This window comes from Medicago sativa, chromosome 5, assembly GCF_051527215.1.
Source record: "Medicago sativa cultivar Bolivia chromosome 5, Bolivia_mono, whole genome shotgun sequence".
In the NCBI taxonomy this organism is placed as follows: Eukaryota; Viridiplantae; Streptophyta; class Magnoliopsida; order Fabales; family Fabaceae; genus Medicago; species Medicago sativa.
The window spans coordinates 69,290-89,768 of record NC_140753.1 but is presented as its reverse complement, the minus strand read 5'-3'; the positions used below and the strand labels follow the sequence as shown (position 1 = coordinate 89,768).

At 31.6% G+C, this 20,479-nt stretch overlaps 2 protein-coding genes and 1 long non-coding RNA gene across 12 annotated transcripts; 2 read left to right on the top strand and 1 right to left on the bottom strand.

Annotated features, from left to right (window-relative positions):
* Positions 1 to 440: 440 nt before the first annotated feature.
* LOC146918798 (uncharacterized) lies at positions 441 to 2,936 on the top strand. The gene is made up of 2 exons (XR_015011220.1): positions 441 to 578; positions 2,732 to 2,936. It is a non-coding gene; the product is annotated as an uncharacterized LOC146918798 (long non-coding RNA).
* Positions 2,937 to 4,856: 1,920 nt separating this feature from the next.
* Positions 4,857 to 10,634, bottom strand: LOC146918797 (uncharacterized). Of its 8 annotated transcripts, none has more exons than XM_085712008.1 (8): positions 10,284 to 10,634; positions 10,079 to 10,171; positions 9,180 to 9,284; positions 8,484 to 8,806; positions 7,837 to 7,924; positions 7,628 to 7,755; positions 7,426 to 7,516; positions 4,857 to 5,089 (listed from the first exon to the last, which is right to left on the bottom strand). In XM_085712008.1, the coding sequence occupies exons 4-8, from the start codon at positions 8,674 to 8,676 to the stop codon at positions 5,071 to 5,073; spliced, it is 519 nt and encodes a 172-aa protein (XP_085568134.1). In that variant the 5' UTR covers positions 8,677 to 8,806; positions 9,180 to 9,284; positions 10,079 to 10,171; positions 10,284 to 10,634; the 3' UTR covers positions 4,857 to 5,070. The 8 variants fall into 8 exon arrangements, 5 of the variants coding, with proteins under 5 accessions (XP_085568134.1, XP_085568133.1, XP_085568130.1 ...); XM_085712007.1 differs by lacking the exon at positions 4,857 to 5,089 and adding an exon at positions 7,162 to 7,352; XR_015011216.1 differs by lacking the exon at positions 4,857 to 5,089 and having other exon boundaries at positions 7,162 to 7,516; positions 7,628 to 7,924; positions 8,484 to 8,600; positions 8,735 to 8,806.
* Positions 10,635 to 13,019: 2,385 nt separating this feature from the next.
* LOC146918796 (histone deacetylase 19-like) lies at positions 13,020 to 19,389 on the top strand. Of its 3 annotated transcripts, none has more exons than XM_085712018.1 (8): positions 13,020 to 13,155; positions 14,213 to 14,754; positions 15,687 to 16,127; positions 16,831 to 17,061; positions 17,831 to 17,898; positions 17,971 to 18,028; positions 18,588 to 18,659; positions 18,877 to 19,389. In XM_085712018.1, exons 2-8 carry the CDS (start codon positions 14,218 to 14,220, stop codon positions 18,967 to 18,969), a joined length of 1,500 nt encoding a protein of 499 aa, XP_085568144.1. In that variant the 5' UTR covers positions 13,020 to 13,155; positions 14,213 to 14,217; the 3' UTR covers positions 18,970 to 19,389. The 3 variants fall into 3 exon arrangements, with proteins under 3 accessions (XP_085568144.1, XP_085568143.1, XP_085568142.1); XM_085712017.1 differs by having other exon boundaries at positions 14,204 to 14,754; XM_085712016.1 differs by lacking the exon at positions 13,020 to 13,155 and adding an exon at positions 13,813 to 14,020.
* Positions 19,390 to 20,479: the final 1,090 nt, after the last annotated feature.

Below are 20,479 nucleotides of genomic sequence, written 5' to 3'. Positions count from 1 at the left end.
CCAGCAAATTCAAATTTTTAAAAACAACAATTACAATAGTAATAAAATAAAAAAATTGCAAAGAATAATAAATATAAAAACAATTAAATGTTTAAAAAACTATAACTAAAAATATCACAAAAGTAGAACACAGAAAATTATGTTCATCCTTCACTATTCTTCACCTACTTATTCTTCACCATCGAACACCTACTTATTCTCTTTATGTTTTTGTTCCACTTGAGAAAAATCTCATTTTCTTCTCTTGTTATCCTTTCATCACCATCGAACACCAAACAACCTAATTCCTCCCCATCTTCCCTTATTCTTCTCTTGGTAATTGAGGGTTTTTTATTTGATTGTGAAACTCTCCAAAAAAAACGACTTTTGTATCTCTTCTTGTGTGATTTGGTTTTTTTATGGTGGGTGGATTTTAGAAAGGGATGAAAAGTAAGGAGTGTTTTTGATTTGTGGAAAAATGGGTAGCAACAAACCAAATCAGATAACCCCATCTCCAGATCCGCTTAAATCAAAACCGCATTTGAACCCAAAACTTGTTTGAGACGAGAAGAGCAAAGTGGAGTAATGTGAGGATGAATGTAACGTCCTCCTTTTTATTTAATTATTTTTATTAAGTTAGAGTCTATTTATGTGATTTATTTAAATATGTGATGTGTTAGTATTTTATTAAGTGGCATTATTCTATTATTTATTAGAATATGAGAATTTTTAGTGAAAGTAGAATTGGAGGTTAGAATAGAAAGAAGAATAAGTTATTGGGCCTAAATAGATTTAGGAAGAGTGATTAGTATTATAAATACAGAAGCTTAGATTAAAAGAGTTTTACGTTAAACCGCTTTTTGGAGAAAGAGGAGAAAGAGGAGAACTCAGAAAGAGAGGGAACCCTAGGAACGAATAACGCTGCTTTGATTTCAGAAAAACTATATAAGGTAAGGGTGAGACTATCTTTCACTAATATTAAGTCCGTAGATCATTAGATTGCATCTAACGTGTTTTAGGATGAGTTTTGTAAGATTATGAGAATTAGGGTTGAGTGAGAATTGATGATTAGGTGATGAAAAACCATTGAATTGATGTAAGGGGAGAGTCTCTATTCACCATAAAGGGTTGTATGAACATATGGGTAGTGAAGAGTTTTTGTTTTCTATTGTTTTCATGATCTTTTAATGAATTCATGTCAAATTTGTGCTTTAATTTGCTGCTCTGATTTTGTGTATATTCTATCTCTGAATTCATTATTTTTATGTGCTAAATTCATGATTAAACGGTTCAAATGCACAGTACCGTGATTTCAATTGCACATGGAAGAACATTCTTGTTTCTTTTATGTACACGTTCTAAACTAAAGGTTTTGCACAGTACCATGATTTTGAATTGCATATGAATTTTGAAAGATGATTTTTCTTTTGCTTTTGGAATTATAGGCCTTACTGTTAGCGCTAAATTATACATCCCAATGAATACTTAATTTGGCTATTGGAAGAATTATTACCATATTTATTTCAAACAAATTCCATGACGTGTATATGATATGCATGTTCGTAATTGATTTTTGGTGTCCATGTATAGCAATAGGTGAATTCAATTAGTGATGTTCCTGTTCCTATGTGCTATTAGATTTTATTGTTGTGTGTATGTGCTTCGGTGATCTACAACTAGTAAATTTGCATGATGTGCTATAATTTATATTGATTATTAGCTTCCCTTAAATTACGATTAACTACTTGTTGTTATACCTTAAGCTATCACTTGAAAGACTTTATTAATTGTTGAACCATGTCTAGTGCCATTTAACTCATATTGCTGCTACTTTAATTCATGTGCCGTGTTCAAATCCAGCTCTTTCCTTATTTTTACCATTGCCGTGCTATTTTAGTTCACATTGCCTTCATGGTCCTTTTGATTAATATATAATGATGTTTAAGATTAGTATTTGATGATATTTAAAGATGTATTATTTAAGATGTGTGATTTAAATATGTGTTATTTATGATGCTTATGTTGATGTGATGTTTAAGATGTTGATGTTTATCATTTGATACTGTTAAGTTATGATGCTGATATGATGTGACTTTATAAGTGTTGCATATGTTGTTGTTGATCTTATTTAAGATGTAAATGTTGGTCTAAGTCAAAAAGTTTGTTAAGTCGTCGAGTCGTTATGAAGTCATCAAGTTGTTAAGATGTTATGTTGTCAAATGTTAAGATGTCATAGAGGTTCGTGAAGTTTCTAAGACGTAAGATGTTGAGTCCATGCATACTCATTTATAGATGAGGGCTCATGCCCTGAAGCTTTTGCTCAACCACGACGATGGAGATTTTGCTCAACCACGACGATGGAGCTTTTGCTCAACCACGACGATGAGGGCTTATGCCCTAAAATGGTACCACATGCATTTGCATTTCATGATGATTCAAGATGGTTTAAGACGTTAAGAGTTGCATAGTCGAGTTTAGATGCATTGTCAAGTCAAGTTGTTAAGTTGTGATGTTTTAACGAATTACTTTGTGATGTCTTTTAGTATGATGATATGTGACGATGACTGTGACTGCTATATGATGATATTTTGCTAAGATAAATGATGATGTTTATGTGTTTAATTATAGTTGTTAAATTATAAGATGTTTATGTTGTTAAATGTAATTTATGATTTATGAGCTTAATATTATTGTTTGAGAAATCTCACCCCTTCTGCTTGAAAATGTTGCTCTTCGTATGGGTAACTTACAGGTAATCAAGATTAGCTGCGGTCGTGGGTGACTATCTCTCACTGTGTCCTTAGGTGCTCTGATACGTAACGGGATGGGGATTTTGATACTATTTTCTGTTCCTTTACGTATTGCTTTTGAAGTTTAAGAATTATTATTGAACTAAGATTTATGAGACTTTTATGATGAGGCCTGCGTGCCAAGACTATTTCTATTGTTAAACTAAATCCGCTGCGAAGTTTTTAAATGTTATCTTGATGAATTTTTGAAGGATAAATTATTATCTATTTTGTTAAGATTTTATGATAAAGAGATGTAGCATTCCGTTTATGTGAATTACTCTGATAATTTATTATGAAATTTTTATGTTGAGAAAACGGGGTGTTACAATGAAGAAGTTAGTGAGCGAGAGAGAGGGAATATGGCAAATAGTTGAAGTTTTTTTTTTTGGGTAAATACAAACTTTGGTCCCTTAACTTATTTTTGCGTTTCATTTTGGTCCCTTAACTTTAAACTGTCTCAAATTGGTCCCTTAAATCTTACACCGTTTACTATTATGGTCCTCTTCGTTAGTTTTTTTGTAAAAACTGTTAACCTTTGCCACATGTCAGTTTTGATTGGTGATCAATGGTTGGATTTGAAAAGCACACATGGCATACTGTGGACTCACAACATATGATAACTCCTATTTTTCTCTCACTCTCTCTATGTACCTTTTTCGTCCTTCTCTCTTCTCTCCCACCAGCGCCCCCACCCAACCACCATTGCCTCCTCCACCATTACAAAACCACAGCTATCAAATCCCAACTATTCCAAATACAATTCGAACACAAAATTAAAGCTTTGATAGATTGCAAATTTAAAGAACACGGAAAAATTCGATTTCAAACAATAAATCGAAGCTTTTGATTTTTGGGTTCGATTTCATCAAATTAGGTTCGAGAAAGATGATGATGTTGGTTTTGGGGTTATTGGTGGTTGCTGGGATTTCTCTCGTCTTTGGTTTATGCCTTTCTGGTTTCATTGTTTCCCTTCTATGTGTTGTTGCTTTCTTCAACAACGCCGGAGGGATCGAGAGAGAGAAACCGAGAAAGATCAGGGATCGCCGGAAATGCAACGGCGGAAACGACGTAAGTGGTGCTGGTTTATGGTGGTGATAGTTTGCCGGCGGATCTAAAAGTTGATACGGTGGTGGTTGAAACGGCGGTTACCGGAGCGGCGGTGGCGACTCAGTAGCAGCACCACACGTAAATTCAGCGGAATTGCTTCGCTTTTCGCCGTCCTGAAAATTGAAGAAGAAAAGCGAAGGTTGTAGCTATGGAGTTTAGAGAGAGAAATAAAAAAAGGGCTTTTTTGTAAAATAGGGCTTTGAATTTTGTTTAGTTATGTTTTTGTAAACCTAGATTAATGGCTATGATGATGTTCTTTGTAATAAAATTTGGCTAAACCCAAATTTCTTATTATTATCATCAGTTAGATTTAATTTAAATAAAACAAATGATAAGTTTGATAGAGATGATGGTGAAAATGATATTGACTAAATAAAAGAGTTTTAGAGTTGACACATAGACATAATTCAAGCCAAAGAATGACTAAAAGAGTAATTTAAGAGTTTGTTGAATTTTTATTAAACTTTATTATGCGGAAGATGACATAGATAAATTTAATATTTTTAAATATAAATTAAAATATATTTTTTATTCAAATATACGTGTGTCTCTATAATTTAAATTTATTTATTCAACATTTGCTTTTATTTATTTCAAATGACACGCAGCTCATTGTAAATCAAGAGAAATTTGATGTTGGAGGCAATCAATAAAAGGAGGAGAAGAAACAAAACGAAAAATGATTTAGTTTTTTTAAAGTGTACTGTAGTTACTAACAAGATGTGGGGGTTGTAGTTGTAATATAAGAAGTATATCAATGAAACTACACTTGAAGGTTATTCTAATACATTATTTTCATACTTTTATTAAATATCATGTACCTAACTTTTATAAAAAAAAATGTACCTAACTTGATGGTTGAGTGATATTTATGAATTTTATTTGATTAACAAACTATTTTATCGAATATAAAATACTACTTACACGTTATATATATAAAATCATCTTTTGATATAATATTGTTAATTGTCTTTTATATATATGAGTCAGGATCCATTGACACCTGATGTTAATGAATTCGTTGACACCAAATCTCAACCATCAATTTTATTTAATCTAAAGGCTGTCATTAACTCACTTAAAGTGTGCACGTGAACCCTCACCCTCTTCATTCTATGGTTCTATCTGCAATATCAGTATCAGTGTATCATCTCCTTCTCCATTGTGTATACCTGCACTGTCATCTCCTTCATCAATCTATTGTGAGGCTCCTAGAAATTAAAAGCCCACTATTCAATTAGTGGCGTAGATGAATTCAAACAAAGATTAAAGTAGAAATATGCTTAACCTAATTTAAAGCACTGTATATATATTAGGGATCAAGTTGTTTGAAAAATTTAAAGGATTGTCTTTTGTGTTTTGAGTCATTTAAGTGTCTTTCCACATAAATAAGATGTGTTTTTTTTTTAGTTACAAAGGAAGCATAAGTTCTACACATATTTTAACTTTTTTTCAGTAGCTTTTCCAACGAGCACGAAGAAGAACTATCAACACATTCTTTACACTATAAATTTGATATTTCAACATGTATCTGTCTGACACCCTTACCAATATTTGCTTAAGAACAAAAAGTTTTGTGAGTGATATCTTTTTATTATTAAATAAAATAAATGAATTAGTATTTTTTTCAAACAAAAATTGAGTATAATTAAATAAAAACTTATAACAATGTGGATTGTATAAGGTTGCGTTATTTTTTACACCATTTTACATGGATTGTTAAATTTTGTTGTTAAAGTCAAATATATTTAATTGTTCAAGTATAATGTGTCATTGTACAAGTTCCATTCAAAAAAATCTTCTATTTATTAGAAAAAAAACTTCTATTTTATAAATAAATAATATTCACAATTTTCAATAATTCCCAAATTTGATAAAATCAAATAATACATAAATAATATTATATGAATGCATTCTAATAAAACTCATGCAACGCACGGGTTAAATACCTAGGTATATAAATAAAGTTGCACATATTTCTATATAAATAGAGTTGACATGTAACACAATTGTACAACACAAGTGAATAATATAATCTTTTCTCTTCTCTCTTTATTCTCTCTTCTTTAATCTTGTTTTTCTTGTTCTTATTTTAACTAGTCGAGATACCCGTGCTACATCACGGGTAGCGCGGCTTCGCCGCGTGTCGCGGCTCCGCTGTGCTTGGCATAGTGATTTTTTTCAATAGTGAAAATATGTAAAGTATTTAAAGCATAATAATGTATATATTGATCGGTAGTAATAAAAAATGACAAAATAATTAAATTTTAATATGAACAAATATATATTAAATTTTAGTATTGATGATATTAAAAAATCTAATAAATAAAAATAATCATAGATTTTATTTACTAATAAGTTTTAGTGTGAACAATACTGATATGCATCCCGTGAAAAATCATAATTAATGTATTATATATTATCGTTATCGTAAAATATATTTCATAAATAAACATATACTAGCATATTCCCGTAAAAAAAAATACAGTGAGATATATTTTTGTTAATATATAGTCCATACACTCGTATATATTTTATCAATATATAGTTCCCATTAGATTTCAGAAATAAGAATATACTAATATATTCCCGTAAAACAAACATATACTCATATATATTTTTATTAATATATAGTCCATTCCTCAAAAAATTAATATATAGTCCATACACCCACATATATTTTAATAATATATTAATAAAACTTAGGCAGTCACGGTGTTTAAATAGAGATATTGAAAAATACTAATTAAAACTGATCACTCGTTGTAGTTACTAAAATTGTTATTTGATTTTTTTTTTTCAAAAATGATATAAAGTAGGGAAAAAACCAAGAATAAAAGAAAATTGTAATCATGTTATACATGATCTATTAATTTCATTAGTATGAGTATAAACTCAATTTCTTTGTGAATGACAAAATTCATATGTTGAGCATTGATTTAGAAACATTTTTTCCTCATTCTCTTCAAGCGCATATTCATTGTGGATTTATATCTACTTGTGCTATGAATTATAAATCAATTCTAAGAAATACATGAAAAACATTTTATTCATACCAAAAGAAACTCTCGATAGGCTACTATTTCATCTATTATATCTTGTTTTCAGCTTTATCTTATGTGTTGATGCGGTTTCTAAAATATGTGTACCAAATAATTAATTAGAGTAGAAATTGTTTGCTTCATGACTATTTTTTTGGGTCCTAATCCAAAGTAACATAATATTTGGCTCCATCATGGAATGGAGGCAATATATTACAGTAGTGTGAAATATCAAAGATAAATTAGAGTACCTAAGCTTTTCATCCAACTTATATACAACCGAGACTGAAATTCAACAGTCTTAAACTCACAAGAAACAAATCAGAGGTTGTAGTTTTTAGAGAAATACAAAAGGGAGATAAATGGCTTCTTTATAATTGAATAATACCAAACATTTTATCCTTTGACTACATCAATTGGAAGTTCTGCAAATCTGTGTTGAAGTATTTAAAAACATAGTAACAAATGTTCTAGAAAATATAGGGGAAAAACTGTGTAAAACATACCTAGCCTTAAACTCAGCAATTTCAGGAATCTCAGCATTGATTATGACCTTAGTTCCAGACCAGGTATTGGTAACACACAAAGGATAAATACCTAACAGACAAAATAGACATCAAGACACAGTATTACGATGATAATTATGGTGTAAAGTAAATGAGACTATCCTTGCAAAACAATAAATAGATTAAGGATTATTATGTGAACCTTGTGCCTCTCTAACCCTCACATGCTTGAGAACAATGAAAATTGTTTCAGGTCCATTTACCTGGTTAAAAGCATCGAAGAATTGCTTTGCAAATTCATCCCAAAGTGTGGCATGAATCATTAGGCCACTGTATTTATATACATGATATGAAACAAAGTTAGTTTATACTTAGAATATGAATAAATTAATAAGTTTAACTAAAAACCACCTAGCATCCTTAAGAAGAAAAGTGATTGATCTTATGATTGTTCCCTTCTCGTTCATATTAGTAATATCTTGGAAAGCTCCAATGACATCTGGTAAGCACACACACACACAAAATATAAGTGTTAGTGAGTCTTTTTTGAACCAGCAAAAATTATTAAGTGCCTTATAACAAACGACAACACACCACCAAAGAAAAACTCAATAAAAAACCCCCTTAAAGTCCAAATCCAACAGCCAGACAGGACCTAAAAAACACAACACAAAGCCTACAAAAGCAGCTACACCAACAACTACTACTGCTGTTGTCCTAAAACAACACAGAAACCGCTGCATCAAGAGCCAAAACACAGCAGAAGTGCCAAAAAACCAGAACCGCATAAGCCCAACAGCTGCATCAACTGCTGCAAACACCCACAGTAGCAAAAAACTGCTCCAGGTACACACCTATCAGCCGCGTAACACTCCAAGGCACCAGTTCGGATTCCATCGTCATTCATAGAACAAACACGGTTGAATTTTCAGCCATGTTAAACTCCAATTCCAAGATAACCTTTTAATCTCCTCCACCATATCATCCACCACCACATCACCATATAAGTGTTGATACATCTATATGCACAATAACAGAGAAATAACTAAAATATTAACCTATGAGCAGATCATTCATGTAGTTTCCAGCTAGAATCTCTCCAAAGTCTTTAAATCTGAAAGAGGCTAAAGGGATGACAGGAAAATCAACTGGTGTGATAATGGTTGCTCCTGAAACTGCAGGTCTGAAAGGATGAGTCGAAGCTTTGACCACAACATCGTGGTTCAAGAGACATTTAACACAAAAAGACATGGTTCAAGAGAGTAAAGAAATTTCTATTTCAAAGAAAAAAAATAGACAAAACAGTTACCAATGTGAATAATCTTTTGAAAATGGCCTTCTCCAAAATCTTTGATATAACATCACGGGTTAAGCATAAAACCTGCAAGGCAAATCAAATAAAGTTAATTGCAAATAAATGCACACCTTTGATCAACAACAACAGTCTCTCAAAGCTAGAATACATTCAAACAACTAACATGCATTATTTATTTGAAAAAATTCTTTTAAATTATAGAAACAAAAAATTAAAACAAACAAAACACCATAAAAAAATAGTGCACATATTTTTTTTTTAGAATAGAACATACATGTTATTTGGGCTTAAGATTCAAAATTACATGTTATTTGGGCTCAACAAATAAAAAAAGGAATATGTCAACTCTTTGTTGCCCTTGCAACAATGAAATAAAAAACACAATACAAACAATCACAATGAGAGTTAAGAAAATGAAAGTGTAATCAATATTGCGTACCTTGTTATTGATCAACTATTCTAGAACTCATATTAAAGCAAACATCATATCTACTTTTGAGGTTGCCTCTTCATCTATCTAGCAAAGCTCTATTTTGCATGACTCCTACAATCATAGTATGTATTAAAACCAAATATGTTAATCTCAAATTTAGTTGATCAATAACAAGGTTAATCTCAAATTTAACATTGTGATTATCAAACAGTAGAACTGAAATAAAACAAATTTGAGATCAACAATCGTGATTATAATCTCAATGACTCCTACAATCGTGATTATAATCACGATTGACTCCTACAATCGTGATTATAATCTCGCATGACTCCTACAATCGTGATTATAATCTCAATTTGAGATTATATCACAATGTTTTATGTTAATCTCAAATTTGAGATCAACAATCGCATGACTCCTATAATCTCAATGACGCCTAAATAAAACATTGTGATTATAAAAAATTGAACAGAAATTTCACAAAGCAGCTTTAAGAGAAACATAGAACTGAGTTGTTTATGCTTTTTATCTATTTATTTATTTATTTTGGGTTTGTTGAAAACTTATTTTCAAATAGTAGTCATGCAAATATGCAATAACCAATAACCTTCAAGTACGAAAATTTTATCAAACACTTGGTGTGCATATTTAAAATTGAACAGAACATTATTAAAACATGAAAAAAAATTACTTTCCAAGTCTACAACTTTGTTATTAGAAACATGAACATAATTAAAAACATGAACAAAATTACTTTTCAAGCCTACAACTTTGTTATTAGAAACATGAACATAATTAAAAACATGAACAAAATTACTTTCCAAGCCTACAACTTGGTTATTAGAAATATGAACATATTAAAATAATAATAATAATAATAATAGGTTTAATTTTGTTGAACTAACCCATAAATTTGTTCTTCCTTCTCACATACTTTCCTTCTCCTTGTTGGGTGCAAATATATGTTCCCCTGATTTCCTTCTCTTGTGCTTTCCTTCCTTTTCAACAACAACAAAAGCAAACAACAAAGCAAGTAAATTGAATTTCTTTAAAGAGAAATAAACAAAATCATAAGCACATAATCAGAAAACAAAAAGAAGTGATTGTTACTGGGTAAAGAAAGATGAAGATGGATTCAATTTTTTTTGAATCTGACTTTGAGAGTGAGAAGAAATGGGAGAGAGTGAGAGAAAATGAAATAAGGAAGAAAAGAAGAGTGAAAGAGAACGTGTGACAGTGTTGTCTGAAAAGCAACTTTTAGGGTTGAAAATGACAAAAGTAACCCTGTGATTAATGAAGGAAATATGATAGTGAAAAAATAGGTATGGGTACTTAAGTAAAACTATTACTCTTGGCAGCGGATTTGTCAAAAATAACCCTGCATTGTGAAGCAGAATAAAACTTAAAGTGTGGGTAAGAAGTAATTTTGGTAGTACTTTGTTTTTATATATTGTTAGTAGATAGATAGATAGATAGTTTCATAACAAGTATTAAATTTTTAACAATCTGTTTGGTAGAGGATAAAAAGGGGAGAGAGAGGTTGAAAAGAGAGAAGTTGAAGAAAAATCCAACACTTCTCTTGTTTGGTAGGGGTGAGAAAGTGAGATGAGAGAGTCAGAACATGTGGACCACCACAATTTTTAGAGCCTTCCCACTTGAGGGAAGAAACACACGAAAGATGCAACTTATTATGCTTTTCCAATTCTATCCTCTCATTGTGTCAAGACAAAAAAACATGAATGAAAATGGTCTTGCAAGTTATCTTTTTGTTCGTTATGCTTTTCCTGGTTGCTACTATTTCTATTATCTCCATATATACTGCTTAGACTGTGTATAATAGAGAAAGGTTGTGGTGTGACAATAATAGTAATTATTGAATTTAATTAATAGTGAAAAATCAAATGCTTTTTTAAGTTTTTTTTATAGATATCTATGTGGAGCTGATATAAAAATAATAGTATTTTTGAGTGGAAATAATAGTTATTTGATGGATTAAATTAAATTGGCTAATAAATTAATTTAATCTTTATAAAAAAATTAATTAATCATAAATTATATGTTGTTTTTATTGAAGGATATTTTTGTCTTTTTAAAAAATAGTAGCATCTCTTTCTCTTATATTTCTCTTTTCATTCTCTCACACCAAATAACCCATCAAATCTACTTTATTTCCCATCTATTCTCTTTTCTCATACTCTCTCACATATTTCTCTCTTCTCGCTTTCTTCTCACAACCAAACACGCCCTAAAGGTATTAGATGAAAATCATCGACATTAATGTAATATTTATATTTTTGGAGGGGAACGTAATATTTTTATTAAACGTATTTTTTATGTAAGAATCTGTTAAATATCTCCACTGTGCTAGTTGCAAAATTTATTTGTTTATATCTGCGAAAAAAAATACAAATATGAGGAAGTCAGTACGATACGTTTTTTGAAAACTTATAAATATTTTCAAAATATTAACATTAATTTAGTGTTTCTATTAAATGATTTTGGTAGAAAAAAAAAACATAAATTGAACATTTTTGGTGAAAACATGAACTAATCACTTAGCACATTTTTTTTTAATTACAAAGAAGGCTACCAAATAACATACTATGAAATAGATCAAGTGACAAAAATCGCGAAGGCATCAGCTGCCAGATAACTAAATTGACTCGGACAACACTCGTAATAACAAATATCAATATTCAAGATTAGATATGACATCCACACGTTGAATTGTTTTCCGATAAGAGTAATGCACCGCCGCCTCCCAATATGTCTAAAAAGACAAATCTTTGTAACCAAGGCTCTTCCCATTAGACTACCATCCCTGTCATTGTTGGGAGTACATGCAACCAACAAAGAATCCACCTAAACAACTTGAAATTCCAACCTTCTTGCATACCTTAACCCTTCATATTATTCCCAAAGGGGGATTGGATTCTCAGAATCTAGTAAAATCATGGTCATTGAAAAAAAATAAAAACATAGAGAATTAAATGCAGAGATTAGGAGAAATAAATTGTTTAATGGTATAAATGCATACTCACACTAGAGAAAACCGTCGAGAGTCTCACAAGAGGAAATTCATTCCCTTCCAAAAGCTCCACAATATATGCATTGCATTTAAATTATGGTATATTTTTTTTCTTTTTATTCCACGCTTCTCATTGAATGTTGTATTTTTGTTTAGTTCCCATGAATGACTACTCATATGAATGCTGCTATTTGAGAATATTATGAATAATTATAAGAGGAGTGCTAACATTTTTTTTTTGGAACAATTTCTCTAACATTCTCATTCTTATTGCGTAAAAACTATGCAAGTCTCACACCTTTTACACGAGTCTTACATTAAATGGTGGAACCCACACGGATTTCATCAAATAAAGGAGTGTGAGTTAGCGAAAGTGATAAAAAAAGTCTTGTTAACATTCTTCTAATTATGTTTGAAGAACTGATCAAAATTTTGGGAAAATTACTCTTCTCACTTCTACTCTTTCTCTAAGCCACCATGAAAATATCAAAATACTTCCGGTGGCACTTATCGGAAGTTCAAGAGAATTTTCGAAGTTGATTTAAAAAGTGATGTATACTATGACTATCTAAAAACCACCGAACAACACTTAACTATCACTGGAGATGAGAACAATAGAAATGAGAAATTTTAAAAGTGTGAAGAGTAACCTTCAAATTTTGGTTAACATTGTGTTGATGGGCCCAACCCAATGGAAGAGCCCAATGAAAGGGGGAGAAAAGAGAAGAGGAGTTTAGGAAGGGTGACGTGGTGAAGGAAGAAATTGAAGCTTTCCCAACTTCACTTGCATATATATTGTTGTTTGAGAGAAGAAAAAGAAACCCTCGTTCGAGAAAAAGAGTGGAAAGAAATCGGTGAGAATGAGATAGAAAAAGGAGAGACTCTTACATACATTTTACAGCAGCCGAGAGAGAGAGAGAGAAGTTGCAAGGATCTAGGTCTCTTTCCTTTCAGGTGACCGACCGACCGAGATTTTCTATGTTAAATGTTTTGTTTTTCGTTGTTCTGTCTGTGTTGTTGATATAGCTTTTCATTGCTATGTTTTCATTTCATGTATACTTTTAACTCTTTCTCAAAAATCATTATTACCGCTCTATATCATTCATTACTTACTTACTTATTTGTTGAGGAAATGATTGTATAATTTTTGTCCCTCAAATCAGAACTGCAAGGGCCATAGATTCCCTATTTCTCCACACTTAAGGTGTGTGAGTCCACCCACTTGGATACCTGACAACAACAATAAAATGTTCTGAGTATGCTTGTGTTGTGTGTTTTGAATTCTTCCTTCAAAACGTATATTTTAACCCTAAAGTAGTTTAGTTTATCCTTTTGATTTGCTAGTTTAACCATTTCATATATAAAGCAACTTATGATCTAATTCTTCTTTCAAAACATATATTTTAATATACATCCAGGTGCGGTGTTTTATTTATTATTTCTCTTTCATGAATATGCTCATCCTTGTCAACGGAATTTGAATAGCTAAAAGGATGAAAATATACCAAATCAAAACCATCCTTTATTTTGATAGTAAATAAAAACCATCCGTTCTTTTGTCGTGTTTTGCATGTATGCTTTTGTCATGCCCACACATGTTTTGATGTGTAGCTTATGCTCGATATCCGAGCTCTGAAGCATCTTTGAAGTTGTTCGGCTTGAATTGTTCTATTCGACTATAGTAGTTCAACGGACAGCCAAATACAACAATAATGATGGGTTCATATTTCTGCTAACTGTGATGCTAATCATCCTCAATTTGTAAATTATAAAAGGCTAGGTGTTTTGTATTCAATTATGCTGGTGTTAAGCAGTCAGGGTAATAATTTGTCGGCAACTATAGTTATTATGGATCTTTACATTCCACCGTTGTCTTATATTCTTCGTAAATACTCAAACATTATGCTTAATAATTGCTGAATGTTTGTTTATATTATTATTATTATTTATTATTATTATTATTTATTATAATATTCTTCTTCTTGATCAACATTCTATATAGTTGTTATAGGTTGGATGATGGAAAGTGTTAGTGGAGGGAACTCGCTTCCATCAGGGTCAGATGGTGTGAAGAGAAAGATTTCATATTTCTACGATCCAGAGGTTGGAAACTATTATTATGGGCAGGGCCACCCGATGAAACCACATAGAATTCGAATGACACACGCTCTTTTAGCCCACTATGGGTTGCTTCAACACATGCAGGTCGTGAAACCTACTGCCGCTAAAGACAGGGACCTCTGCAAGTTCCATGCTGATGACTACGTGGCTTTTTTGAGGGGCATCACCCCTGAAACACAGCAAGATCAGATTAGACAGTTGAAGAGGTTTAATGTTGGTGAAGACTGTCCCGTGTTTGATGGTCTTTACTCTTTTTGTCAGACATATGCAGGGGGTTCTGTTGGCGGTGCTCTTAAATTGAACCATGGAATATGTGATATTGCAATAAATTGGTCTGGTGGACTACATCACGCCAAAAAGTGCGAGGCTTCTGGGTTTTGCTATGTAAATGATATTGTGCTGGCTATTTTGGAACTTCTCAAGATACACGAGGTTTTACAAATTTCCTTTCCTGCATTATCTTGTTGATTTATGGTTGTGCTACAGGATTTTAATTTGGATTTACTTTATTCTTTTCTTGACCAACATTTCTATGGCTTGCACGTGATATTCCTTTTCATCATCAGTAATTTGTAATCCATTTTTAGAGGTTTACCTTTACTGATTTTCTTTGCTTTAGATATCAATGTGAATTTTATAATCCCTTGCACATTAATATGTGATGCGATCATGTGAGAATCGTATTGATATGTCGTTCGCATAAATGGCTACTATTTTTGTATTCAGAATGTTGTTTTTAGCATTGACATCTTATCTTAAGAATTAATTAATACATATTTTAAGAGGCGTAAAATTTAAACAATTTTGGGGTTCTCATAATAGATGAAGGTTTTTGTGAACTGTTTCCTTCATCGTGCTTAATAAGTATCAGATATCAAGCCAGTAGTTTATTTTTTGCCGCGTAATTGCTACCTATTTTCAACTTATATCTGAGTTGCGGGTTTGTTCTGTGGGATTCTTCGTAAACATATTTAGATGATTTCAAGCTAATCACACAGTTATTTGGTATTTTTCCATGTTGCTCATTTCAAGAAACTTTTGACTATTCTTATACAACTGCCAAAAGAACTTGTCCTACTTTTATGTCAACATTTTACATGAATATTTTTCCCTTGTTGCTGATGGCATTTGAACTAGAGTTTCCCTTATATCTTTGAAGGAAACTTGTGATTTTCTGCTCTTTCTTCAATGAGACAGATTTTGACGATTAGTCTTTACTGTGGCTGGTTACTTTGGAACTTATTTATGATGCAGCTTCTGAAAGACACTGCGTTCTAGAATTCTATTAACACCCGATGTTTTATATTAAAATATTGTCTTAAGTGCCTTTGATTGAAATTTGCATTACCTTTGTGATTGGGCAGCGTGTTCTATATGTGGACATCGATATCCACCATGGTGATGGTGTAGAGGAGGCCTTTTACACAACTGATAGGGTCATGACTGTTTCATTTCATAAGTTTGGGGATTACTTTCCTGGAACAGGAGATGTTCGTGATATTGGATATGGTAAAGGAAAATATTATTCACTGAATGTTCCCTTGGATGATGGAATTGATGATGAGAGCTACCATTCATTGTTTAAGCCATTAATGGGAAAGGTGATGGAGGTTTTTAGACCTGGTGCTGTGGTATTGCAATGTGGTGCTGACTCTTTATCTGGAGATAGGTTAGGTTGTTTCAATCTTTCGATCAAAGGTCATGCAGAGTGTGTCAAATATATGAGATCCTTCAATGTTCCTCTTCTGTTGCTCGGTGGAGGTGGCTATACAATAAGAAATGTGGCACGGTGTTGGTGTTATGAGGTATTATGTTCTTCTGCACTTTTCCTAGTTTATTGTTGGTAAATTTGACTTTCCTGGTTTATTTACGGACCACCTTCATCCCAAACAGTGAGTATTGATGCCTGGAAATCATTGGTTTTATAACCAATAGAGGCTCTGAAATGTTGATGAAAATAACACAATAGCTCATGAGAAAAATCTGCCATGATTCTCACAACTGACTATTAGCGGGAGATGTTAAATTCTACGGCATTGTGAAAAAAAGTTACTGAAAACCATCAGTTTATGTTCCATTGCCCTTTCATTGATTGGATTCCATCCATATATAGTACAACAGCTAGTAATGGCACTAATGATACAATTATTCGAATTCCTATAATTTACATACAGTCATGGACAACCTAGCATATGTTCACCAAGTAATAGTAATTGTAGTAATGGCAAAATCACAACAATAATTAGGAGTGGTATAGTTGGAGTATTCCTTAGTGAAAAAAACAGCAAAGCAACATAGCAATAAATTACAAATGGACTAATGCCTTCAGGTGGTTTTAAACATTTAGCAGTCCTTTTAAAATCTAATATATTAATCTAATATATTAGGAATCAATATGCAGCACATTTGAGTGTTGATTTGCTTTATACATAATATGCGTGCATAATGCAGTATTCTATTTTTTAAGGAGGCAACCGTTCTATATTAACACTATTGGATGTTGATCAGACAGGTGTTGCTCTCGGGATTGAACTAGATGATAAGATGCCTCAGCATGAGTACTATGAATATTTTGGTCCAGACTATGCTCTTCACGTTGCTCCTAGTAACATGGAAAACAAGAACTCTCGCCCTTTATTGGATGATATAAGAGCAAAACTTCTTGAGAATTTATCTAGGCTTCAACATGCGCCAAGTGTTCCATTCCAAGAGAGACCTCCAAATACTGAGCTTCAAGAGGTTGCTTTTGCATATATATATATATTGTTTTTTTTACACTTAATTTAATACTCCATTGCTCTTAAGTAGATCATATATTATTTTTGAATGAAAAATGTTTGTATAGTTAGTATTGACCTTCGTATATCCATCCCTAACTCCCCCACCTCAACTGCCGAGCCAACCTTATACTCGCTAAAGTAGATCATCTTCACGTGATCATTCATTGAAATAGTGTTTGAATATCCTTTTACATGGAAAATTGATTGAATATCATTTATGGTGCAAACTTTGCTGTTCATGGAATATATATTTTTCTTCAATGGTAAAATGAAAATCTTATAGGAGCAAACTATAAAGTCACTCCATTACTGCGTTTTGTTAATCCAGGTGGATGGAACACGTTTAACTTTGTTTAATATCCAAACTGTCAAAGTTGCATTTGAAACATTTAGATCGTTTCTATGGTATAATTCATAGATAAGTCTGCATATTTTCATAGTTAAAATCGCTACAGCTTATTGGGAAAAATCAATCATGGCATGCAGACCAAACATGGGCATTCCATAAACATGTATGAGGAGTGCAAATACTGAAGTCTGTCTTGATAATTATACACTGTATGGCTAAAAGCAAAAACACTTGTTCATCAATATGTAACATTAAAATGATCCATACTCTGTTTTTATTTTCATAGTTAGTTTTGGTTTTTTTCATTTACAATTATTGAACTGAATGAATAGGACTATTGTGTAATAATTGAGAACTTCTGACATTTTTTCTTGTTTAGAGAGATGAAGACGAAGAAGATGATAGAGATGAAAGATGGGATCGTGATTTTGACATGGATGTTGATAGGTATTCTCGTGTTTCTGGAGTCCCATCTTGATAGTCTGTCTTTCAAGGCTCTTAATAGTTTTCTTTTTACAGCAATTCTCTTGCACGAAGGGTGAAAAGTGAATATGCTGAAGCTGAGCATAAAGACATGGTATGTCCTAACCTGTTTTCTTTGCTTTGCAACAACAAAAATTCTTTCCAAACAATCATCTCAACATTATGACCTCAGGTCTAATACCCAGGCATTAGAATAAGTAATGAGTACAATATAGTGGGATGGATATTTCATTTTAATACTTTTCCTGATAGCTTTGTTGCTGCAGTTTAGAATTTTTAGCCATGAAGGATTAGTCCACCCTCGGTTGGACTCTTAATCAAAGATTACTTTCTATAATGTACTATCAAAGTGAGATATGCATTTTTTTCAAACAAATCAAATATGTATTTTATAAAATCGTCAATGTAGTAGCCTCTCCCTACCTAGTGGAAAACAGAACTGGTTCTTACTGTTGTATAAAATCCCCAACTTAATCAAGATAAATAAATGGCATTATTTGGTTTATTTATTTTGGGACCGGACGCAAGTTCTGTTTCTTGTCTCCTTATCTGTATTTTACTAAATGATGGCACAATGGTTTGTATAGTTGCACAATGTTGGGAAGAATTGATCCCTTTTGGCTGACAAAGTTGAAACTTGTTTTGATTTTCAGGAAAGCTATCGTAATCATCTAGAGAGTAGAAGAGATATTGCTACACCTTTCAAGGAGATTGCATGCTCCAAGGTAATGTTTTGTCCGTTAATAAACTATAATTTGGCAGGGACATGCATTGTGATATGCAGGGGCCGGGGTTCGAACCCCGGACACCCCACTTATTCACCTTGAAAAAGGTGAATTCTAGCCACTAGGCTACCTGACAAAAAAAAAAAAAAACTAAACTAAAATTAGTCTTTTTATAAGACCTGTCTAGTCTAGTGGTGTTAAAATTGCATGTCTTCAGGTGACAGGGTCCGGGGTGGATTCAATGGCTGTGGATGGACCATTCATCAAAGAAGAGCAGGAGAGCTTAATCGACGATCACAAGTCAAGATGAAGCCGTAATATCCACGGGTCAAGCCCCCACCTAGACAACTAGTGTCTGTCGACCTGTAAATTATAGTTTCCTCTTACAGCTGTCTGTCATTCATTGATGTTTACCGTGTTTCAAAATTTTGCTTCATCTGGAAAATGAAGGGATATAGGGCAAACTTGCTTTAGCTTTTGATGTCATTCCAACTGTAATATTAAGCCGGATTACAACTAATGGCGGTGCTTAGCGTTCTTCCGTTTTTTTTAGGTATGGTTTTGCTGCAAGACTTTATTAAATTATCTTGTAAAATTGAGTAGCTCTTTGTTGGATCTTTGGGATGAAGGTGTGATCAGCCATCTTGAGTTTCTCGTGAAAACGATGAAACAACAGCGTTCTTTGTTATTATTGAGTGCAACTATTAGCACCCACTCTATTTGCTACTAATTATGTTTTCTTTTTGTTTGAAATTTGTAAAATAGCTTTGCATCTGCACGGGTCGCCCCATGGTGGTTATTATATTAAGGTAGGCAATATATAATTAAATTATTCGAGTTTGTTATAAAAAAGTATTTTGAAGATGAATTTAAAGAGGGAAGATGAGACTGGTAAAGTTCATAATTCTTTTTTGGAAAACACAAGATGAATATGAAAAGATGAAGATAATCTCATTTAAAAATAAGGCTTAAATATGATATTGGTCCCTGCAAAATAGGCCAGTTTTGGTTTTAGTCCCTGCAAAATTTTTTTATAGGTTTTGATCCCTGCAAAAATAGGTCAGTTTTGGTTTTAGTCCCTGCAAAATATTTTGTTTTTGGAAATAGTCCCTGACCCCAATTATGTAATAAAAAAATTTAAAAAAATATTAAAAAATTCTGGAAAAATTAAAAACTAATAAAAAATTGAAAAAAATATTAAAAAATTCTGGAAAAATGAAAAATTAATAAAAAAATCGAAAAAAATATTAAAAAATTCTAGAAAATTGAAAAATTAATAAAAAAAAATAAGAAATTCTGGAAAAATGAAAAATTAAAAAAAATTGAAAAAAATATTAAAAAATTCTGAAAAATTGAAAAATTAAAAAAAATATTAAAAAATTCCGGAAAAATGAAAAATTAATAAAAAATTGAAAAAAAATATTAAAAAATTCTGGAAAATTGAAAAATTAATAAAAATGAAAATAAGGGAATTTTTGTGTATTTATAAACCGGGAACTTTTGTGTATTTATAAATCGAGAATAAGGGAAATTTCGAATATATACTAATCAAAATTTCAAAAAATACTAATGAAAATTTAAAAAATTTCATTTTTTTAAAAATGATTAATCTTTTTAATTTTTTTCGAAAATTTCAAAATTTTTTAGATATTTTCCAGAATTTTTATTTTTCATTAAAATTTTATTTAGAATTTTTGTTAAAATTTCGAAAATTTTATTTTCATTTTTATTAATTTTTTAATTTTCCAGAATTTTTTAATATTTTTTTTGAATTTTTTATTTTTCCAGAATTTTTTAATATTTTTTTCAATTTTTTTATT